Source organism: Euleptes europaea, chromosome 1 (genome assembly GCF_029931775.1).
Source record: "Euleptes europaea isolate rEulEur1 chromosome 1, rEulEur1.hap1, whole genome shotgun sequence".
Classification (NCBI taxonomy): Eukaryota; Metazoa; Chordata; class Lepidosauria; order Squamata; family Sphaerodactylidae; genus Euleptes; species Euleptes europaea.
The window spans coordinates 50,330,998-50,351,076 of record NC_079312.1 but is presented as its reverse complement, the minus strand read 5'-3'; the positions used below and the strand labels follow the sequence as shown (position 1 = coordinate 50,351,076).

General features: G+C 41.4%; 1 protein-coding gene across 2 annotated transcripts in view; it reads right to left on the bottom strand.

Moving 5' to 3' along the window:
- Window positions 1-1,658: 1,658 nt before the first annotated feature.
- The window catches only part of GRM7 (glutamate metabotropic receptor 7), a 577,049-nt gene continuing 558,628 nt past the window's right edge, over window positions 1,659-20,079 (bottom strand). For both annotated transcript variants that reach the window (XM_056855460.1, XM_056855468.1), the window contains one exon: window positions 1,659-2,217. Coding sequence is in view for 1 of the 2 variants with exons in the window: in XM_056855468.1 (XP_056711446.1) it covers window positions 2,168-2,217 (50 nt within the window). In the remaining variant the exon portion in view is untranslated. The remainder of the gene's footprint in view (window positions 2,218-20,079) is intronic.

Below are 20,079 nucleotides of genomic sequence, written 5' to 3'. Positions count from 1 at the left end.
TTAGCCCCATGAAGCCAGATCAGCCCAAGATGTGTTTGTTTTCTTTGGCAATGATGGTCAAGATTGGAATCAGGGAGCCATTGCCCAACATGCCAGTAGCAAGCGGCCTGCCTTAATTGCAACCCACCTAGGATTGTGCAAAAAAAAAAATTAAATCAATAAATGTTGGGTTTATTGGGCCTGTTTTTTTTTAGTAAACCTGAAATAAGCTGAATACCCATACCAGTAAATTTCAGTATTCGGCATATTTTTGAGTTTCCTGAAAAAATTGGGTCCATTATAGTCTATGGGAATTTTTTTGGAAGCTTCTGGGGGGCATTTTTGGAGGTAGAATCCCCAAATTTGCAGCATGGCTGCAAGGGGCTCTCCTTAGATGGTCACCAAAGTTTGGTGAACTTTGGGGCAGAAGGTCCCACAAAGGAGTCACCCCCATCCTCCAGACATTTGCGAGCCAAGCTGTCCATTGGTTTTCAGGTTCGGAAAACATTTCTTTTGGTGGCGTCCCATTGCAATGTGGCACTTACAGAGGTAAACCCAGAAGGGACATAATCACATCATGCACATGTGTATTGCTGACCCAGCCCTGCCCCCAAAACCTCCTGCCAGTGGAGAAGGGGGGCTTGGCAACCTTATCCCTGACAATATTTGGATGGGAGACCTCCAAGGAATACCAAGGGCATGATGTGGAGGCAGGCAATGACAAACCAACTCTGAACATCTCTTCTCTTGAAAACCCTACCAGGGGTCTCCATAAGTCAGATGTGAGTTGACATCTGCATATATAAAACTGTGAAAGCAACCAGAAGCATGCCTGTGGATTTCTCCTTGATAAGGGATCGCCTTTAATTTACCATCTTGCAAAACTGGAAGAGACAGCGCCACATGCGGTTGCTGCTAGTTGTCCTGTCAGAGGTGGGGTGATAACTAAAAAAGTGTGGTTACAATAAATAAAGAAAAGTTAACCAAAATGTTTTATTGATACATTCTTGGACAATATCACAGGATTGAGAGTATGGAAAGAGGGAAGTTCTGCGGCAAAGATTGTTCTCACTAAATTGGCACATAAGCAGCAAGATTAACGAAATTACTTATTACAAACAGTATAAAACATACATGCTTTTCCCCTCCCCCCCCCCACTTAAAATTCTTTTTTTTTTTTTAAATCACACCAGTCAGTCGATATCGGGGCATCAACAAAGAAAAAAAATCCTTTTCAAGACATGTGAAAGCCATTTTCGTTCTTCCAAATACCATAAGAATTATTGAAATTATTGCAAAATAGTTATATACCTTAATGAAAAGAACAAAATAGAAACACAAATACAAATATCCAACATAAATGATTAACATGTACCGTAAAATTACATTACTGGCATGCATTCCAAATATCAAGACGACCTCTATCAAAATTCAGCAATCCTTTTTTCCCCTTGCTTTCTCTGTTGCCATCAGAATGATGAAAGGCAGAGAATGGAGGGAGGGGGGACAGAGTGAGGGGCTTGCTTTGTCAGCACAGTTTTTGGTCTTCAGTAACTTTTTTCTGTCTTTTCTTTTAATTAAAAAAATAACATATATGAATTGCAGTGGTACAGTCATCATTATACACGCCATGTACATAACATAAAGCCTCAATCTTAGAGACTGTTTTTTTATGTGCTAGAATTGGAAAGAACAGGGCTTGCAAGATACTGTGCATTCCAAACCAATGGTGACCCTCTGAAACAACATGGATGGCAATATGCAAAAAAGAAAAAAAATCCCTCACAAACTGTACAGAAAGTTCAAAAACTTGCAGCTTGGAAGTACATATAAAGACAAAATAGCCCCTTGAAAGTTACCATTGCCAAGTGCAGTTCACCGAGGAGAAGCTGGGTCTTCTCACGGGTTGGAGCTGGGTACTCATAGATCGCATCTCCCATACAAAGGAAAAGGCCCAACATCACAGCCTAATGGCAGTGCCAGTGACTTATTAAGCCAAGAATAATTTAAAGATTGTTTTTCATAGAGCAGCTGTTCAGAATACTTTGATCCTCCATAATAACTGCCTGGCCTTTCAACACCTCCAGCAGTGCATACGCTGCAGTTCCAGGAACAGGCCGACACCAGGTTACGTAACTGAATGGAAGAAAAATCTCCATCCTCCCATGACTCCGTCTGATGCAGCGGACTAGATAACCAAGTTGTTATAACTGACATATTTCTTTTTTGCAGCAGGGCCTGAAAGAAAGGGGCAAAAGAGCAGACGTCAATACAGGATTCTCTTCAAAGTCTTGCTGTATGTGGATTTGGGAGCTTTTCCAACATGACGATGGGTAGTAGCTAGGGTTGCCAGCTCCAGGTTGGGAAATACCTAGAGATTTGGGGGGGGGCACAGCCTGAGGAGGGGCTTCAAGGCCATAGAGTCCAATCGCCAAAGCGGCCATTTTCTCCAGGGGAACTGATCTCTGTCACCTGAAGATCAGTTGTAATAGCGGGAGATTTGCACCCACCACCTAGAGGTTGGCAACCCTAATAATGGCTACTTTGTACAGGTAACTACACCACAGCCATGCAAGAAGTCCACAAAAGTTCCTTGACCACAAACGTTAGCTTTGCCATGGGAATCGTAGGCTGCACATCAATGGTTTGGAGAAAAAAAATCCATTTTTGTTCAGCTGACAAATCACCATCCATACCCGTTCCCCTAGAAGCAAGTCTCACCAGGGATGAATCGACAAGCCTGCTAAGACACCAAGTCCCTTGGAGGTGGTGCTTTTGTTTTGACAAGGAATGGCTGATTAGATCAACCCAAGTGGTGCCTCCAGTCTGGTCTCCAAGATAAACTGATTAGCATACATTAGTTTGTGTTGGCATCAGTGGCCCACAATTACGATAACATTCATTAAGGCCTTTAGATCTGATTAAACTCTTTCATATTTCTACATTTGTTTTTATTATCATGAAAGATGAAATAGCTCCCATGCATACAATAATTTATGGAGCTTTCACTAGGTGTCTGATCTGGTAGTTATGTTTCTTGCTTCCCTGTTATGACTTTTGGCTTTCATCCCAGTTTCTGCCCTCCCTTTTCCACTCCTAATAATTAAACAGAAAACCATTAAAATTGTCAAGAGTTGCAGGCGAACATATAGCACGCTGCCAGTCACAGACAAATCTATCACATTTTCATGGTTTAAATCTGTCTTTACTACAGCCTTTAGACAAATCTTAGAGAGACCATCACACTGTGTTTTTAATTCTATTTTTTTAAAATAACATTGCATAGTGAAGTATATAGAAACAAACCAAAAAGGTGTATGGAACACATCTATTTTTTATTTTTTTTTACATGTTTATGCCACTATTCCATTTAACTTAGGTTCTCCAAGGAGTAAGCAATCAAAAACATTAACAAACTTTAGAAATACATGTATTAGCCACTGTTGAAAGTTGGTTAACCATTTCAGGCTTTGCATGTTTGCAAGTCATTTCAGGTCAATGAGCACAATGCCTGCACTTTGTATATAAAGATGGAAAACCACCATTTGTGGAAACCAGTGATTTTACTACTTTTTTCCCTACGGAAGTAAACCGGGCTTCAGTCCAGATGGGGTTATGTATATTTGGAAGCCCATTGTATCTTTAATTGGATGGGAAGTCACATGTGTGATCCCAGCGTGACACTCATAGCTTCATGCTCTGTAACCAAAGCTGAAATCCCCCTAACCAGTTGCTCAAGAAGAGTAGAGAACCTGTGCATGTCAGGGAATGGCTGGATCCAGCATTGCCTACGTCCCCTTCCCTGCCAAATAGACACTGAGTAAGATTCAGCTTTGTTTAAAGGGCTAAACAGGCACAGACCTAGCTGGTCATACATATTCTCTAGGGCATGAGTGCATATGCAACATGGAGATGCTTCATTGTAGATTCAGTTCATTCCTTTGTCCGGGTGAAGAGAAGAGAGAAACCTGGCACGCTTGTCAGAGCTACTACATTTAGTCAATTGCTAATCACATGCATGGCGTGTGACAAATTAAATCTTAGTCAAGATTTGGTGCATAATATAACTGGGAAAAGGTGGTCAGGTGCCAAAGATTTATTTCAGCATACCCAAGACTTGCACATACCTAGTAAAGTTTTTTTTTTAAAAAAAAACACTTGCTTGGAAAAGCAAGGGCTCAGATTCACCTTACAAGCTCTGTTTGCGGGCCTGTGCTTGGGGGTGGTGCTGGAGAGCCGGCACAGGTTCCATGGAAGTGGCAAATGGTGGGGCAAGCAAGCGGCACAGGTCGGCAGGGCTCTCTGGGGATGCGGCCAGTCACATGTTCCCAAACAGCTCTACATGGCTTGGGAAGCAATGCCAATCATGCTCCTGTGGCCAGGGAGCACGGCGGCAGCTACCTGGCCCCAGATGTCAAATGGGCCAATCAGGACCCTGAACAGGAAGGGGTGAGTTTGCTGGGAAGTTGAACCTCGGTGTTTTCAGTAAGGTCCGACTCCCCAGCATATAAGGAGGCCCCTCTCAGCTCAAGCAGGCCTACACACCATACCACAAATTACATGTAGACTTCCTCTCAATGTCAAAAGCTATTTGCCATGCGGCATTGTATGTGGGGTGAAACATAATTCCAAATCTAACTTGGGAACGTAGAAACAGTTGTGTGTTTCTTTGTATATTGACCCATAATGGTTTTACCTCAGCTTGTCTGAATGTATTCCCGTCTATGGTTACCAAAGGATACTTTGCAGGCATTCCCTGTTCAGACAGAAGCTGCATATGTGTGGATGGCCATACAGAGACCCTGGAACATATTTTGCTGTACTGCTGTGGATGGGATGATTGGAAGCAGAAATATTTAGGGCAACTTTTATTTTATAAATTTTATCTCTCCCCGCAAAGCTTAATTCAATGATTGCCATTTGGCACAGATAAAAGAATTATATTACTCGTGGCTAAATTTTTTGTGGGCGGTAGTTAAATGTAAAAAGGGTTAATTTGGGGGGCTATATTAGTGTGATGCTACTTTGGCCTTTTGGCTATTTAAGCAATATCATTGAAGTAAGTAAGTACCTTGGCTTGTCCACATATCTGTGGACAAATCCCATTTGCCATGTAGCATTCTAGGTCATCATCAATGGCCAACTTCCCAACAACTTGCGACTGTCTATGCACAGTGCAATCCTATGCAGTTATTCCAGTTCAAATCAATTTATTTCAGTGGGTTTAGACTGGAGTAACTCTGCATAGAATACCATGGCAAGCCATCACTGAAGTGTAAATGGAGTGCACCCCATTTATGATTGACATTCAATCATTATCTTCTGGTCTCCTTCCACATTTGTTAATGTGTCAGTTTGGTTAACCTGTGAGTGTGGACATGTCATTCACAAAGAACAAGGCATCCAGACACTGCCATATTAGCCAATAGTTATATCTGCTTCAACTTGGTAAGCACTTTGAGTGATTGCCTACAAGTCACAAGAAAGTTCACCTAAGCAGCCTTAGTGAAATAAATTGCTGTCATAGAAAAAGCAAAGACAGATGAGTGCTGTTGCTCAGGTTTAATTCATTCACTCTGTATAGGAACAACTGCTAGTAGATTATGTGTGTTGCTGGGAAAGTGGAATCAGTTGTAACTTCCTAGGCACCTGCTGCAGCAAAATGCCATAAATCTCATCTGAGAGGAGCCACCTGGTAAACAAGGTCCAGAAAGTAATAACAGAAATGACATTAGATGTCATCAGATGTGCACACAAAATGGTCAGAATGGATTGCACATTGACTTTGGGGTATTTGGTGGGGGGGAGGAACCTTTCCCATGGCTGATGTGAAATGACATTGCTGCAAAGAATATCCAGCTCTGAAGCAGGCATGATGTAATGATGCTGGAAAGCAACAGCTCCCCCCCCAAATGCTGCAGGGGGGGAAGGAATGAAAACAATGATGTTTAAGGGGAGTGAAGGTGCACCCTCAGCCTTTCATTTGACAGGAGAGCTCAGAATCTGCAATGAAGAGCAATACATAGAATCGAATGGAAATCCTGAGAAAGCGTCGCACAGACTAAGAAATTAAACTTAAAAGTGTACCGAGTCCTTGGCAAGTCATAAAAGTGCAGAATGCCATTTGGCTTGGTGGGCTTCAAGTCATGCTCGCCTGATTTACAGGCATACTACATCTCTGCCGACCATCTGTCTGTGCATTCAATCAAGGCTGCAGAGCATGAGCAGGCACAGTGATGCTGGCCCACTCTTGCCTCTACGTGGTCAGTGACTCGAGAACATGACATCCATGTGTAGATGAAGTCAGTGTGCATAAGCATGGCCCCTGTGTTTGGGAATACTATGTTCCCAACACCTCCCATTGTGTATACATTTCCATGCTCGGAAGTTCTCTTTGAACCAGCTGCAGTAGATAATGAAGTGTTTTTTTAATAATGCTAAGAAGAATGAAGGTCAGTAAAGGCCTCTTAAACTGAAGTTTCAAACTGCCGTTAATTCTGATGTTAACTTCTTTTAAAGCCCCTAAAATTCCTAGACTGATTATATGGGAAAGACCCAGAACTTCGTACAGTGCATTTTGTTTTCTGTCTGGGAATGGTGAGATATTCTTTCTATCTGCTATAAGTATAGCCTTCTTAATAGAAGGAACTGTATTATAAAATACAATTCCTTTTGGGTCACCTTCTTCATGATAATTGGTTGGAGTCGTGATATATTTATTGCAGCTGTCTCTTATAGAAACTTTCTGGTTCACAAATTTTTATGCAGTATACATATATTATTTGTTTGAATCAGTTATGAAATTTACCACTTGAAAATTCCTTTGATTGTCATCCACTCTGTGTTATTCTGATGAAGATTTATTTTGAAACAGGACAATATGCTAGATCCCTCTCTGCCTGCCCTATTGATGAATTTATGATGGATTTTCTGTGAAGGCACATTTAGCGCATGCTAATTATTACTCATGTGTGCTTCTTGGCAGACTCTTCTTGAATATATATTTAGTACATGTGAGATTAATTCTGTCCCATTAATCATTTTTTCTCATTTTGCAATGCTGTCTTAAGGATTTTCTTCATTGGCTGACATATCATGTCCATACAGCATGGTGTAGTGATTAAGAGCAGTGGACTTTAATCTGGAGAACCAGGTTTGATTCCCCACTCCTTCACATGAGCAGCGGTCTCTAATCTGGTGAACTGGGTTGGTTTCCCCACTCCTACTCATGAAGCCAGCTGGGTGACCTTGGGCTAGTCACAGTTCCCTTTGAGCTCTCTCAGTTTCACCTACCTCACAAGGTGCCTGTTGTTGGGAGTGGAAGGGAAAGAGATTGTAAGCTGGTTTGATTCTCCTTAAAAGGTAGAGAAAATCGACATATAAAAACCAACTCTTTTTCTTCTTTAGTATTTTTTCTTTCCATGTGTACACACTGTGTTCTCTTTTGGTGATGTAGAGCCAGAGTGGGTACAAGGACAGTGGCCCATTCTTGCCTCTATGTGGTCAGTGTCTCATGATGCCCTATATGTGTAGATGAAGTCTATGTGCACAAGCATGGCCCCCATGATTGGGAACACTGTTTTCCAAATATCTCCCATTGTGGGGAGGGAGCCTATGCGTGCAGACTTCTTCCACACACAGACACCATTCTCACAAGCTGGAAAGCATGTATGGAAAGCATGTAGCAGCAGGGCCAGTGCCCTTGTGCTCTCTCCTACTGTACACACATGTGTTGAACACATGGACAGATAATTCATAAGGTGGGCTTATCCACGGGATAGATTTGGCGTGTGTTTCTGCTAAGTCAGCATGGTGTAGTGGTTAAGAGCGGTGGTTTGGAGTGGTGGAGTCTGATCTGGAGAACCAGGTTTGATTCCCCACTCCTCCACATGAGCGGTGGAGGCTAATCTGGTGAACTGGGTTTGTTTCCCCACTAGCATCTTGGGCATTTGTGACATCACAAATGGTGAAAGTGGTGAAATGCGGTCAGAAATTTTGAATTCATAGCCAAACTTTGCAGATCGACCGCGAGGATAATAAGCTGTAAGTGAATGGTGCAGTAATGGCCATTGTTATCAGCTGGTATGACTGGAGTTGGAGGCTTTAATAGTTCAGTATTTTTCCTAACACAAAAACAGAGAATGCAAAAAAAAAAAAAAAAAAACCCCAGCACAGATCAAAATTGGGGGTGGAGGAATCTGGTTTTCTTTCTGCATATTGTCTCCTCTGCTTCAAGGGAAACCTAATTTGTGGGACAAGATGTAATACTTCGCATAGTTGTTGACACGGCTTTAAAAAGATTCATTTACAGCTTGTCTGGGAACTGAAGTAAATTGAGAAATAGCAGGACTGGTTCTGGAACACCAAAGTCTGTGAGATTTGCAGTTAACTTTAGGGGTAATTTGATTTCTGGTCTGTTTGCTTATTTGCCTGTTCTACTGCTCCAATAGAGAGAAAGCTAGTAAATTACAACATCAAGGCTGCTTTATGTTGTGTATTTATTCATTTTTCTGAGGCAGTTGTTGGACCCCTCTAATCAGATTGTTTTAAAGTGCATATTACATTCAGACATTTTCCAGCTTCTCTAAGGAACTTTCGGCATACCAAGTATTTGCAGCAGCAAGATAATAAACTTTTTTTTTTCTGGTTAAATGACCACCAGAATAGGAGCATTTTTAATGTTCATGTTGGATAAAGAATGTATACCAGCACTAAGGGTGAACAGAATGCAAACTAAAGCATAACCCACGAGGCCAGAGCAATTCAGAAGTATGCTCTCCCTTGCCAATAAAGGATGAGATGATTAATAATTTTTTCAGGGAGCTTTAAGTGAAAATAAAACAAGCCAGCAGTAGGAGCTATTAAAGAGTCAATATATGCTCGTAATTACTAACGCATAGTCTAACTACACAGCCAGTTGGGAGTCCTGTGTATGGAGCTCCCAACTTCTTTAAAAACTCATTTACTAGGTACGTGGACTCCCAATTCAAATAGCATCCATGACACAAGGGGAAGGAGCTTTTCCAGTCAAAAATGGCTTTTGGGGAGCACTATTTGTACAATTCTGAAAACAAACATGAATTGGTATCACATACATGTGCACTTTCACAAAAAGACAAATATAGTTTCCCCAAGGTTGTTTTGGTTTGGAAAACCACATGGGGGGATTTAAAAAACATTGTCTTCGCAATCTAAATTTGGCACCATGAATAGACAATTTAGGCACTGTGAACAGACAATCTGAACAGATTTCAGCATTGTAAAATTTATTTTACTATATTGCGTTATACATTTTATTGTATTGTGTTTTATATACTGTATTTAATTTATGATGTGAGACATAAATGTGAGATATAAATAAAAGTTGTTTATCATCATCATCATCATCATTATGGGGCCCTGCACATGTGGTAAGAGTAGTTAGGTCCACACGCATATAACGGCTTCCTTCTTTTAGCATGGAATATGATTGCTCTAAGACAGCAGGAGTTCAAGGTTTTGCTGGAAATGACTATTTACTATAGGTGAGATTTGAAAGAGCAGTCTTAAAGCTTCCTGATGGTAGAACTAAGGATCTTTCTGAATTCTTCTTTGATATTTCCCCAAAATATGCCATTTTGATCCAAGTTGTCCATGTTGTAGAATGGAACTGCATGCATATTCTTTTCACCCACTTGTAATCCCTGTGTATTTTGGGAGGGATAGGTGTTGTTATGGAAGTACAGATTGCAACATGTACTGAATATATATGCATATTTTGATGCATATTTTGAGATGTGACTTTTATAAAAGACACATCTCAAAATATGCATTATACGTACTTCCATACAAAGTTCACAGGAATTCACAGTACATCATTGAAAGAATGCAGAAGGGAACACTTGGTGCAGCAATACTGTAGAACAAGTGAAGAAAGCAAACAAACAAACCAGAATGAAGTAATTCATTCAACCCTGGGAGGGATGCTGAATTGCTCGTGTCACAGCTATTGTTATTTTAAAAAGAATAATGACTAATGTAACCAGTACCATAGCCATAGGCGGCCTGCAATGACCAGGTATCTCAGGGATACTCTAACCTTTTCCTCTGAATGTTCAGCTTTCATTGTAGGTTTGTAACTTTTATAGAAACTGAGATATCGCAAAGAGTCAAGCAGGATTCTGCCCAATTGAACACTAAGAAGTAACCCCCACCCCCCCAGCGTACAGTGTTCTAGTCAATGAGTGTAAAGGCACTGGGTGATGTACAACCACTTGGCACTTATTTTTAACACTATTAAAATGCTTACCTTATTAAAAGTTAGTAAAATAAAGAATTTAACATGAATTCAATCATTTATATGTTTACTTTTTTTGTGCCAGAAACCTTCCCTCCATGCATGGTCTCAATTAGCACGCATCTCCTAACTGATCGTATGTATAGTTCATGCAGAATGGAAGCGCATTCTCTGGAACATTGTCAAGTAAATATCTGAACCATCCTTCATAGTGTTACCTCAGTTATGTATATAATAATAAAAAGATGTGTCTGTCTATCCACTTGTTAACTCAACATTAATATCTGTTGAATCAAAGTAGGTCTAACATGTCCCGTTTTATCTTGCAGGAATTTGATTCATGTTTATAGTATATTTTGACCTTTCCTATTAAAACAATCCATAGACCAGAGATGTAATGTCAGCAAATTTTACCTGCATTCTCTACCAAAGTGCTAGAAATGGCAAGTATAATAGTTACACTACTGCTTTTAGAAAGCCTTGTAGATAAGGCACAAATTGGTTTAAAACAGGGATATTAAAATTCCCTGAAGGGCTTCAAGGAGACCAAAAACATCTTTGTGGTATACAGGGAATATAAAGAACAGGTATCCAAGGTATCTGGGCCTATCCTGTCACTGCAAATAGGATCAAATTATGCAGCTACAGACGCGGCCTGGAAAGCCAGAAAGAGCTAAAATTACAAGAAAGAAGAGTTTCACGTTGCCTAGCGACTATTACCATTTCGGTGCATTAAATGAAGGCAGTTCAAACTTCGGAATTGTTGGTGTTTGTTTCCTGGAATGTATGAAGAGATTTTCAATTTCACTGTGTCGCAAAATGAGATAGTTGCCATTGTCGGGGGAAGGACTTGCGCTGTGCATGCAAACCATGCCTTCTAAGGCTTGTAGCACAGAGGAGACACATGGAGTTTGAGGGCCTTTCGGAAAAGAAATGCTGCTTCAGTTTCCCAGGGCTGGCTGATCTTGTATTTTCAGGAATGACAGTGACTGGTTCAGCCATGGGCTGTTCAGTGCCCATGGCGGAATTAGCTGGTATGCTGTACAGACCCAGGGCTAAAATCTAGCTGCTTTAGGTCTGCAGGATGCACATATATGCGCAAAGAGCTGAGCCCTGTGAATCTGTATATTTCCCTTTTAAATGACGACACCTTGTGGCAGTAGGGTTGCCAATCTCCAGGTGGCACCTGGAGATCTCCCACTATTACAATTGATCTCCAGACAACCAAGATCGGTCCCCCTGGAGAAAATGGCTGCTTTGGAGGATGGATTCTATGGCATTATGTCCTGCCGAGGTGCCTCCCCTCCCCAAACCCCACCCTCCCCAGGCTCCACCCCCAAAATCTCCAGGTATTTCCCAACCCATTGCTGGCAACCCTAGGTGGCAGTGCATTTCATAAGTTAATTCTGCGCTGTATGAAGTTTGTGCGTGTGTGATCTGATGATAAAATGTTGCAGGAGCACAGTGCCCTTTTTCACCTCAGGCAACACCTCAGGGGCTTCACATTTACAACTGAATACACTGATGGGGATGAGATGAAGGGGCTTCATAGGTAGGGTTGCCATCCTCCAGGTAGTAGTGGAGATCTGCTATTACAACCGATCTCCAGCTGATAGAGATCAGTCCTAATGAGAAAATGTCACCCCATTGTCCCAGTGGTATAGCTGAAAGGAACCCACAGTTCATGAAAAAGGTAAAGAGACACTCTTTTACAAAATTCACTAATGTTGCTGTAGGTGCAACTGCTAGAGGATGTGAGAAGTCACACAACTGAACTTCCCCATTTGCAGAGCAAACTAACCCTGCTTGAGGCAGCAACAGCATCGGAGCACAGATAACCATTTTCCAGCCTATTCCATTCACAGTGTTGCTTATGGTCATGCTAGTAATCACTGCTATGCTGCCCTTCTCAAACGAACATACATGAACACATGATAGGGTTGCCAACCTCCAGATCTCCTGCTACTATAACTGATCTCCAGCCGATAGAGATGTGTTCACCTGGCATGTGTTCAATGGCATTGAAGTCCCTCCCCTCCACAAACCCCACCCTCTTCAGGCTTTGCTAGGTTTGCTAACCTCCAGGTACCAGCTGGAGATCTCCTGATATTACAGCTGATCTCCAGCTGATAGAAATCAGCTCACCTAGAGAAAATGGCTGCTTTGGCAACTGGACTCTATGGCATCAAAGTCTTTCCCCTCCCCAAACCCTGCCCTCCTCAGGCTCCGCCCTAAAACCTCCCACCAGTTGCAAAGAAGAACCTGGCAACCCTAGGCTCCACCCAAAAACCTCCTGCCGGTGGCAAAGAGGGATCTGGAAACCCTAACACATTATAGGGTTGTCAGATACCCCTTGGCAAACTGAGGCCTAGGTTTCTGTTGCCAGCGATGCATTAACGTCACTTCCAACATGCACCAGAAGGGATTCCATCACATCACTGGCAACGTGGGAACGCTTTGGTATTTTGGCAAAAACTCTATGGTAGAAGCCATTTTTACCATACAGTTTTTGCCCAAATACCAGAGTGCCCCCTTGTCACCTGTGACATGATGACATCACTTCCAGTGAGTGCCCGACATTATGATGATGCATCACTGGCGACACAGGCCTAGGCATCAGTTTGCTGCTGCTAAGTCCCCCCACCAGCTGACTGAACAGTGCCAGGAGCAGGAGCCCCAAAGTGGGGGATCCCCTGCCCCTGGCGGGGGTCTGGCAACCCTAACACATGATGCTGCAGGAAGCTAATTCAGATCATTGATGTATCAAGGTCAGTATTGTCTATTCAGACTGGCAGCAGCTCTCCAGGATCTCATGTCCAGGTTTTTCACATTGCCTACTTTTAACTGGAGAAACCGGGGATTGCACTTATGAAGGAAAGAAAGGAAAGAAGATTTTTTAAAAAAAATGTCGGCTGCCTTTCATAAACTTATGTAAACAAAGGTTTAATTTTGATGAGTACCAATCTAACTGTTGTCCCCTGATTAAACTCTTAGGATTATTTCTTCCACCTTTATGATACAACTTTCGTCTTTGTTTGTAAAGAAAGGCAATTTGCTAATATCTGTAAACAAAGAAAATGTGATTTCAAAATCCTTAAATAGTTCACATCAATGTGTATTTTGAATCAGTAACTGAGTTTACAGTGCTGCCAGCTGCCAGTCACTTCACAGCTATGTGCTTCTTTCTTTAAAATATTTCTTGATTGAGCCATGGTTGAATGTTATCCCTTAAGGTTCTCTCACTGTTAGCATTGTTAAAGAAATGCATATTTAACATCTGTACTACTGCACAATTGCTAAGCAAACTCAAACTGCATAACCATGGGAGTAAATTATAGAATAATTCTGCTTTTACCCCAGGGACGAGTAAAATACTACCTTATAAACAGTGCCAGAACTATAAGTAAGAATAACATATTTTCAACCTAATGGTTTCCTTTAACTGGGATTGCTTTGAAGTTCCCAGAAGCTATAATATGCGGCAGAAAGATGACCTTGGCTGTGTGCCAGAGGACCTAGCCATTTGAAGTAAAAGTTCCAATTTAAACGAGACATTTCATCCTTCACAGAAGTAGCTACTATCTGATGACTATATTTTCAAATGATGACTGCCTCAGTATATTTCCAACTGCATCATTTTAATGCAACGATGTAGAATTTAGGAAAAATAATGAAGGGGAGGCTTCAGCCTGCAATATATATATATATATATATATATATATATATATATATATATATATATATATATATATATATATATATATATATATATATATATATATATATATATATGCTTATTGATGGTGGCTGTGGTGAGTCTATGCCCGAGTGCATTGAGCCTGTCTGCTAATTAGCTTAGAAAGAGTTCTGCCATATGTATGAATTCCTGTTCTCAGTAGTGCTGGGATGAGGGAGTCCTTGAGTGACAAGATAGCTTCTTGATCAGCGGGCAGTCACAGAATGAAGCCAAGGGAGGGCTTCCTCTCAGCCCCTAGACCACCCCTGAATCTGAAAAAAAGAGTCTCTTACACCGCACTAGGAAGACACTTTTAATGAGAAAAGACAGCCATCAACTGAAAACTTAAGAGAAAAACAATGAGGAAGATGGGAAAGAGACTCAGACTGCCAAAACCAATGTCACAGACATGGGCTCAAAACCCTCCTCTGATTTCCTTTGAACAGTTGTATTTACGTGTGGTAGAGTTAATGGCTCCTCTCCAGAACCACTGAGAATAGAAATTCACAGGTAAGACTGAATTCCTTTTCACTGATAGTTTTCAAGCTGGGGCAGACTTTGGCTGTTGGGATTCATAACAGCAGTGCAACCTGAGTTCAAGTTATGTTAACGTATTTGTGCCATGTCCTTCAGTTGCCTTACTAATGTCTATAGTTTAGAATTTGGTTTATGTGATACCACGCAACTGACAGCGACTAAGGTTGCCAGACCACAATCCTTCTCACAAAGTGTCCTGTAGAAACAGGTGTGAAATTGATAACTTAGATGCACAGAAAACTGCTAATATAAAATGTGAGAGCACAATAAGAATTAAACACATAACGGAGGCCAAAGAACCATTTAGAAGAATTTGTCTTGCAACAGCAACCACCTGGAAAAATGGGTCTATCGGGGACGTATCACACACAATCTTTATAAAACTGATATGAATAGGTCTAGGAGAAATAAAGAAAAAATAAATGTAACAAGTTGTCATAGCAACCTATATCTCAAGATGTAATATTCTGAAACAAATATATATATATTAGCATTTCTAAATTAGCCTTTCTAATGTAATTAATGGGAAATTAAGAGGTGTTTGGGTTATTAATATTTTGACAGACTACAATCAGCAAACACTGGCAGACAACTGAGTGTCTTTTTTTGAAGCAACAACCACTTGGCTGTTGATATCCCTTTCAAATTTTCAGCAGATTGTGTATCATTTCCAGTATATATAGATATTTTATGGTATGCCATCTGGAGTATGGTGATGTCGGATTGACTGTATGGACAGCTAATCAATGAAGTACACAGAGTCGGAAGCAATCAGCTTCCTCCAGATGGTATCATTAATACCGACAATATCTAAAAATAATTTACAAACCACTTAGAGTACCGACAAAATATCTATTTGTACCATAAAGCAATTTCCTTCAGACCAAAGACCCCTCATCACATTACAGTTGACCTATATGTTCATTTTAGTATTTATAATTAAATAGCCATTAAAATTAAGTAAATGCATCAATAATAATGTCAAATGGTTTAATAAACCACTTACTGAAATGCAATAAACCACTTACCAAATGCAGCAGGTACCAGCCTTTTGGATATATGCATAAAGCCTTTCTATAGAAACAGGCCACTGCTATATGCAAGATTTCCTAGGTAATGACCAGCATAATGGCAATTTAATCTTGTAGAAAGGGCCACTGGGGGTTAATAAATAACTAGAGATAAACTGCAGATATATCTAAATGTTAAACAGTTAAGAGGTCTATACAGAATGGAATCTCAGTTCAATTGTCTACAGGGAACAAACTAATATGTCTCAACATTTTTTTAAAATGACAATAATTAGCAAGCAAGGAAAATTCCTACTCATTCCATTAGGGCTAAACACAATAGGGCAGTATTGATTGCCGTACATTTAAAAAAGGAATTTTAGAAACAGGTTAGTAACTATCTGATTAATCTACAGCCATATCTGACTTGTTTTCTTAAATAGAGATGGAAGAACTGCAGATTTGTATTGAATACACATGAAACAGCCTTATACTGAATCAGAACCTTGGACTGTCAAAGTCAGTATTGCCTACTCAGACTGGCAGCGGCTCTCCAGGTTCTCAGGCAGAGGTCTTCCACATCACCTACTTGGCTAGTTGCTTTAACTGGACATGCTGGGGGTTGAACCTGGGACTTTCTGCATCCCAAGCAGATGCTCTACCTCTGAGCCACAGCCCTTCCCTCAGACTTGCTGTCCTCCAAGAACAATGTATTTGACACTGCTGTGTGAGTCACGCCTTTCAACATTCATTGAGTCAAGGAGCCTATACAACCAAGAATGCAGCTTCATCCAAATGGCTTTCGTTGGCCACTGCAAACAGAAATTAGGGATGTCCATTCTGGCATACCCGAGCCAAACATACCTGACAAACATGCTTCAGATTGGCTCAGCTATTGCCGAAGTGAACCAAAACACTCCGCACTTCGAGTAGTGGAAATCGATCTCCTGAAATTCTGAGAGTGTTTTCATTTTGGGGGAGGGAAAAAAGGAAGCTGCTCACCCTGCCCCACTGGAAACTCCAGAGCCATTTTTTGGGCCATTCTTCTGCCTCGAGTCCCCTCTCTGCCAAGGAAGTGGTGGGAGGGAGACCTTTGAGCTGTCAAACTTTTATCTTGTCTTTTGAACAGTGGCATAGCCCAGATTTTCTCCCATTTTCTCCAGCTTCCATTCCCCCTCCCTTCTCTTCTTGCTCTCTCTTTCCAATGGCACCTGGACGTTTTGAGCTGTTGAGGCTAGCAAGAAGCACCAGAACAGTATGTGCAACCGCTGTGTGAAGAAGGAACTGGCCTGGAAGGAGAGGCAGAATGGGTTGATGGATGTCACTCACTTGCTTACAAGCATACCTGGGAGTGACTAGTATGTGTGTATGTATGTATGTGTGTATGTATGTATGTGTGTATGTATGTATTTTATACCCCACCTTTCTCTCCAATGGGGACCCAAAGTGGCTTACATCATTTTCCTCACCTCCATTTTATCCTCAAACAACCCTGTGAGGTAGGCTAGGCTGAGAGATTATGACTGGCCCAAGGTCACCCAGCAAGCTTCCATGACAGTGTGGGGATTTGAACCTGGGTTTCCCAGATACTAGTCTGATACTGTAACCACTACACCACACTGACTCTGTCTGTATTAAGCTCCCTTAGTATGTGTTTGGGCATTTTTGGGGTGGGAACATTGACAGCTGGGCACAGATAGCCTCTATTGGATTGCCTAGGCTTGCCATTGCAAAGTTTCCCATTTTTTCTCTTCACCTCCTCCCTTCAAAATTAATTAATTTTAAAACTAGACCCCACTTTTTATGGATCCTGTTCACAATTTAACAAAAACATTGGCATGGTTTTCCTGCATATCTTTGCAAAGGAGCTCAGCAATCTATAGATCCAGATTGAATAGCACCCACAAACTGTGAACCTTATCCTTCATGGGAATTATATCCCTGTCCAAGGTAGGTTGTCTCCCCATTCCACAATTAGTATCATTACCAGTCAGCAGTACCTCAGACTTACCTTATTTCAGCAAAGCATTTGACAACATCTCCCATGATATCCTTGTAAACAAAATGGTTAAATGTGGGTTGGATTATAGTACTATGAGGAAAGGCTGAAAGAACTGACTATGTCTAGCCTGGAGGAGATGAAGGGGAGAAACAGGGGCAGTCCTAATGATTCTGTGGACCTGCGCAAAGATCCAGGATGGGGCCTCAGAATCATTGTCACCCCTCACCAGTCCCACAACTGCACCTCCCTCCTTCCACCATGGTCCAAGCCTCACCCCATGTGAGCTGGGCACGAGCTTCTGCTGCCACCAAAAGCCAGCTGCCTGAACCTCCGATGGGGCAGGGACAAGCAGCCTCTGCCACAACAGCTGCCTGAGCCTCAGATGATGTGGGTGCAGGATGGATGGCCACCCGTTGTAGTTGCCTATTTCTGCAATGATCAAAAAGGAGAATTAGGTGTCCTCCAAAATCTGCTCAACCTCTAACACTGTACAACTGTATGGCCCTCATCTAACTCCTTATAAAGCTCAGAAAACTGGTCAGAATATCCCACCTGCATCAGGTAAGTAAATTATGCTACTTGAGGTAGTTAATTTGCCTGATTTATTTTGATTACAGAATTTGGAATTATTCCTCTCAAAGGCCAGTTTGGACCATATGCCATCAGCAGGAGGAAAATGTCTCCATTTGTCCAGTATTTACTTAAAAGCTAGTCTAGATTTCTTCACAGGTATATCATAAAAAGAGGGGGTCATCTTACGTTCACATACAAGTTACAGTTAGGTCATCTTACATTCAAGCAAATATGGTATAATTGATCCAAAGGGTTGGGACCAAGGACAACAAGATCTTCCCCCTTTCCCAATGGACCCATTTCTGAGACTGGAAATATAGCTGTACCAATCAGAATGCTGTAGAGGGGAGCGGGTGAAATAATTCCTTTCTTTCTCGTCCATGAGTGGAGCTTTTCTCATGGAGTGGCAAAAAGAGCATGCTGTTTCCCTTCCTCCTGCCCACCATAGCTGCCTAACTGGTAATGCTCTCACTCTGTTTAAACCCTAGAAATAAACTTTTCTAGGACTGGAAATGGCTCCAGGGGGAGCGTTGTGGAATCCAACCTATAAGATCTAGCCTGTTGTGGTGCGAGTTGTTTTACTTTAAAATGAAATAAAAAGTGCAACTTTTATTTTTTGTGTAAAATAAATAAAATTCTGCATTAATGATTAATTTGATACCTTATATTACAAGCCAGAGTTACTTGAGCCAAAACTAAACCAGAAATTAGCTGTTTTGGGTCAGCTTGGGGATATCCAAAGTGATCCAAAACACTCTCAAATTCCAAGAGTAATGAAAATTTATCTCCCAGAATTTTGGGAGTGTTTCAAGTGCCACGATCTGATGAGAGACTGAGGAAAATATGCCTGCCAAACAGCTGTTTGGTGGTCTCTCTCTCTCTCTCCCTTTAAATTTAAAGGGTCATTATTTTTTACAGGAAGACCTACCTGGTAGAAGATAACGTCCCTGTAAAATCAGCTTGTGTTTCATAGATTACAGCAAAGCTTTTGACTGTGTGGATCATGAAAAGCTATGGCTGGTTTTAAAGGAAATGGGTGTGCCACTACATCTGATCGTTTTGATGCGCAACCTGTACTCTGGACAAGAGGCCACAGTTAGAACAGAATATGGAGAAACGGAATGGTTTCCAATTGGCAAAGGTGTTGGACAAGGATGTATTTTATCTTCCTATCTCTTCAATCTATACGCAGAACATATAATTAGGAAAGCTGGATTAGATGAAGGTGGATTAGATGAAGGAAAAGAAAGCTGGATTAGATGAAGGTGGAGTGAAAACTGGAGGGAGGAACATTAATAATTTGAGATATGCTGATGACACTACATTATTGGCAGAAAATAGTGAAGATTTGAAACGACTACTGCTGAAAGTTAAAAGAGAAAGTGCAAAAGCAGGACTACAGCTGAACATCAAGAAAACAAAAGTAATGACTACAGAAGAATCACATAACTTTAAGGTTGACAATGAGGAAATTGAAATTGTTCAAGACTTTCTATTCCTTGGCTCCACCATCAACCAAAAGGGAGACTGCAGCCAAGAAATCAGAAGGAGATTGATACTGGAAAGGGCAGCCATGAAGGAGCTAGAAAATATTTTGAAATGTAAGGATGTGTCACTGGCCACCAAGACTAGATTAATTCATGCCATCGTATTCCCTATTACTATGTATGGGTGTGAAAGCTGGACAGTGAAGAAAGCTGATAGGAAGAAAATAGAATCCTTTGAAATGTGGTATTGGAGGAGCCCCATGGCGCAGAGTGGTAAGCTGCAGTTCTGCAGTCTAGGCTCTGCTCATGACCTGAGTTTGATCCCAGCGGAAGTTGGTTTCAGGTAGCTGGCTCAAGGTTGACTCAGCCTTCCATCCTTCCAAGGTCGGTAAAATGAGTACCCAGCTTGCTGGGGGGAAATTGCCCTGACCTGGATGGCCCAGGCTAGCCTGATCTCATCAGATCTCAGAAGCTAAGCA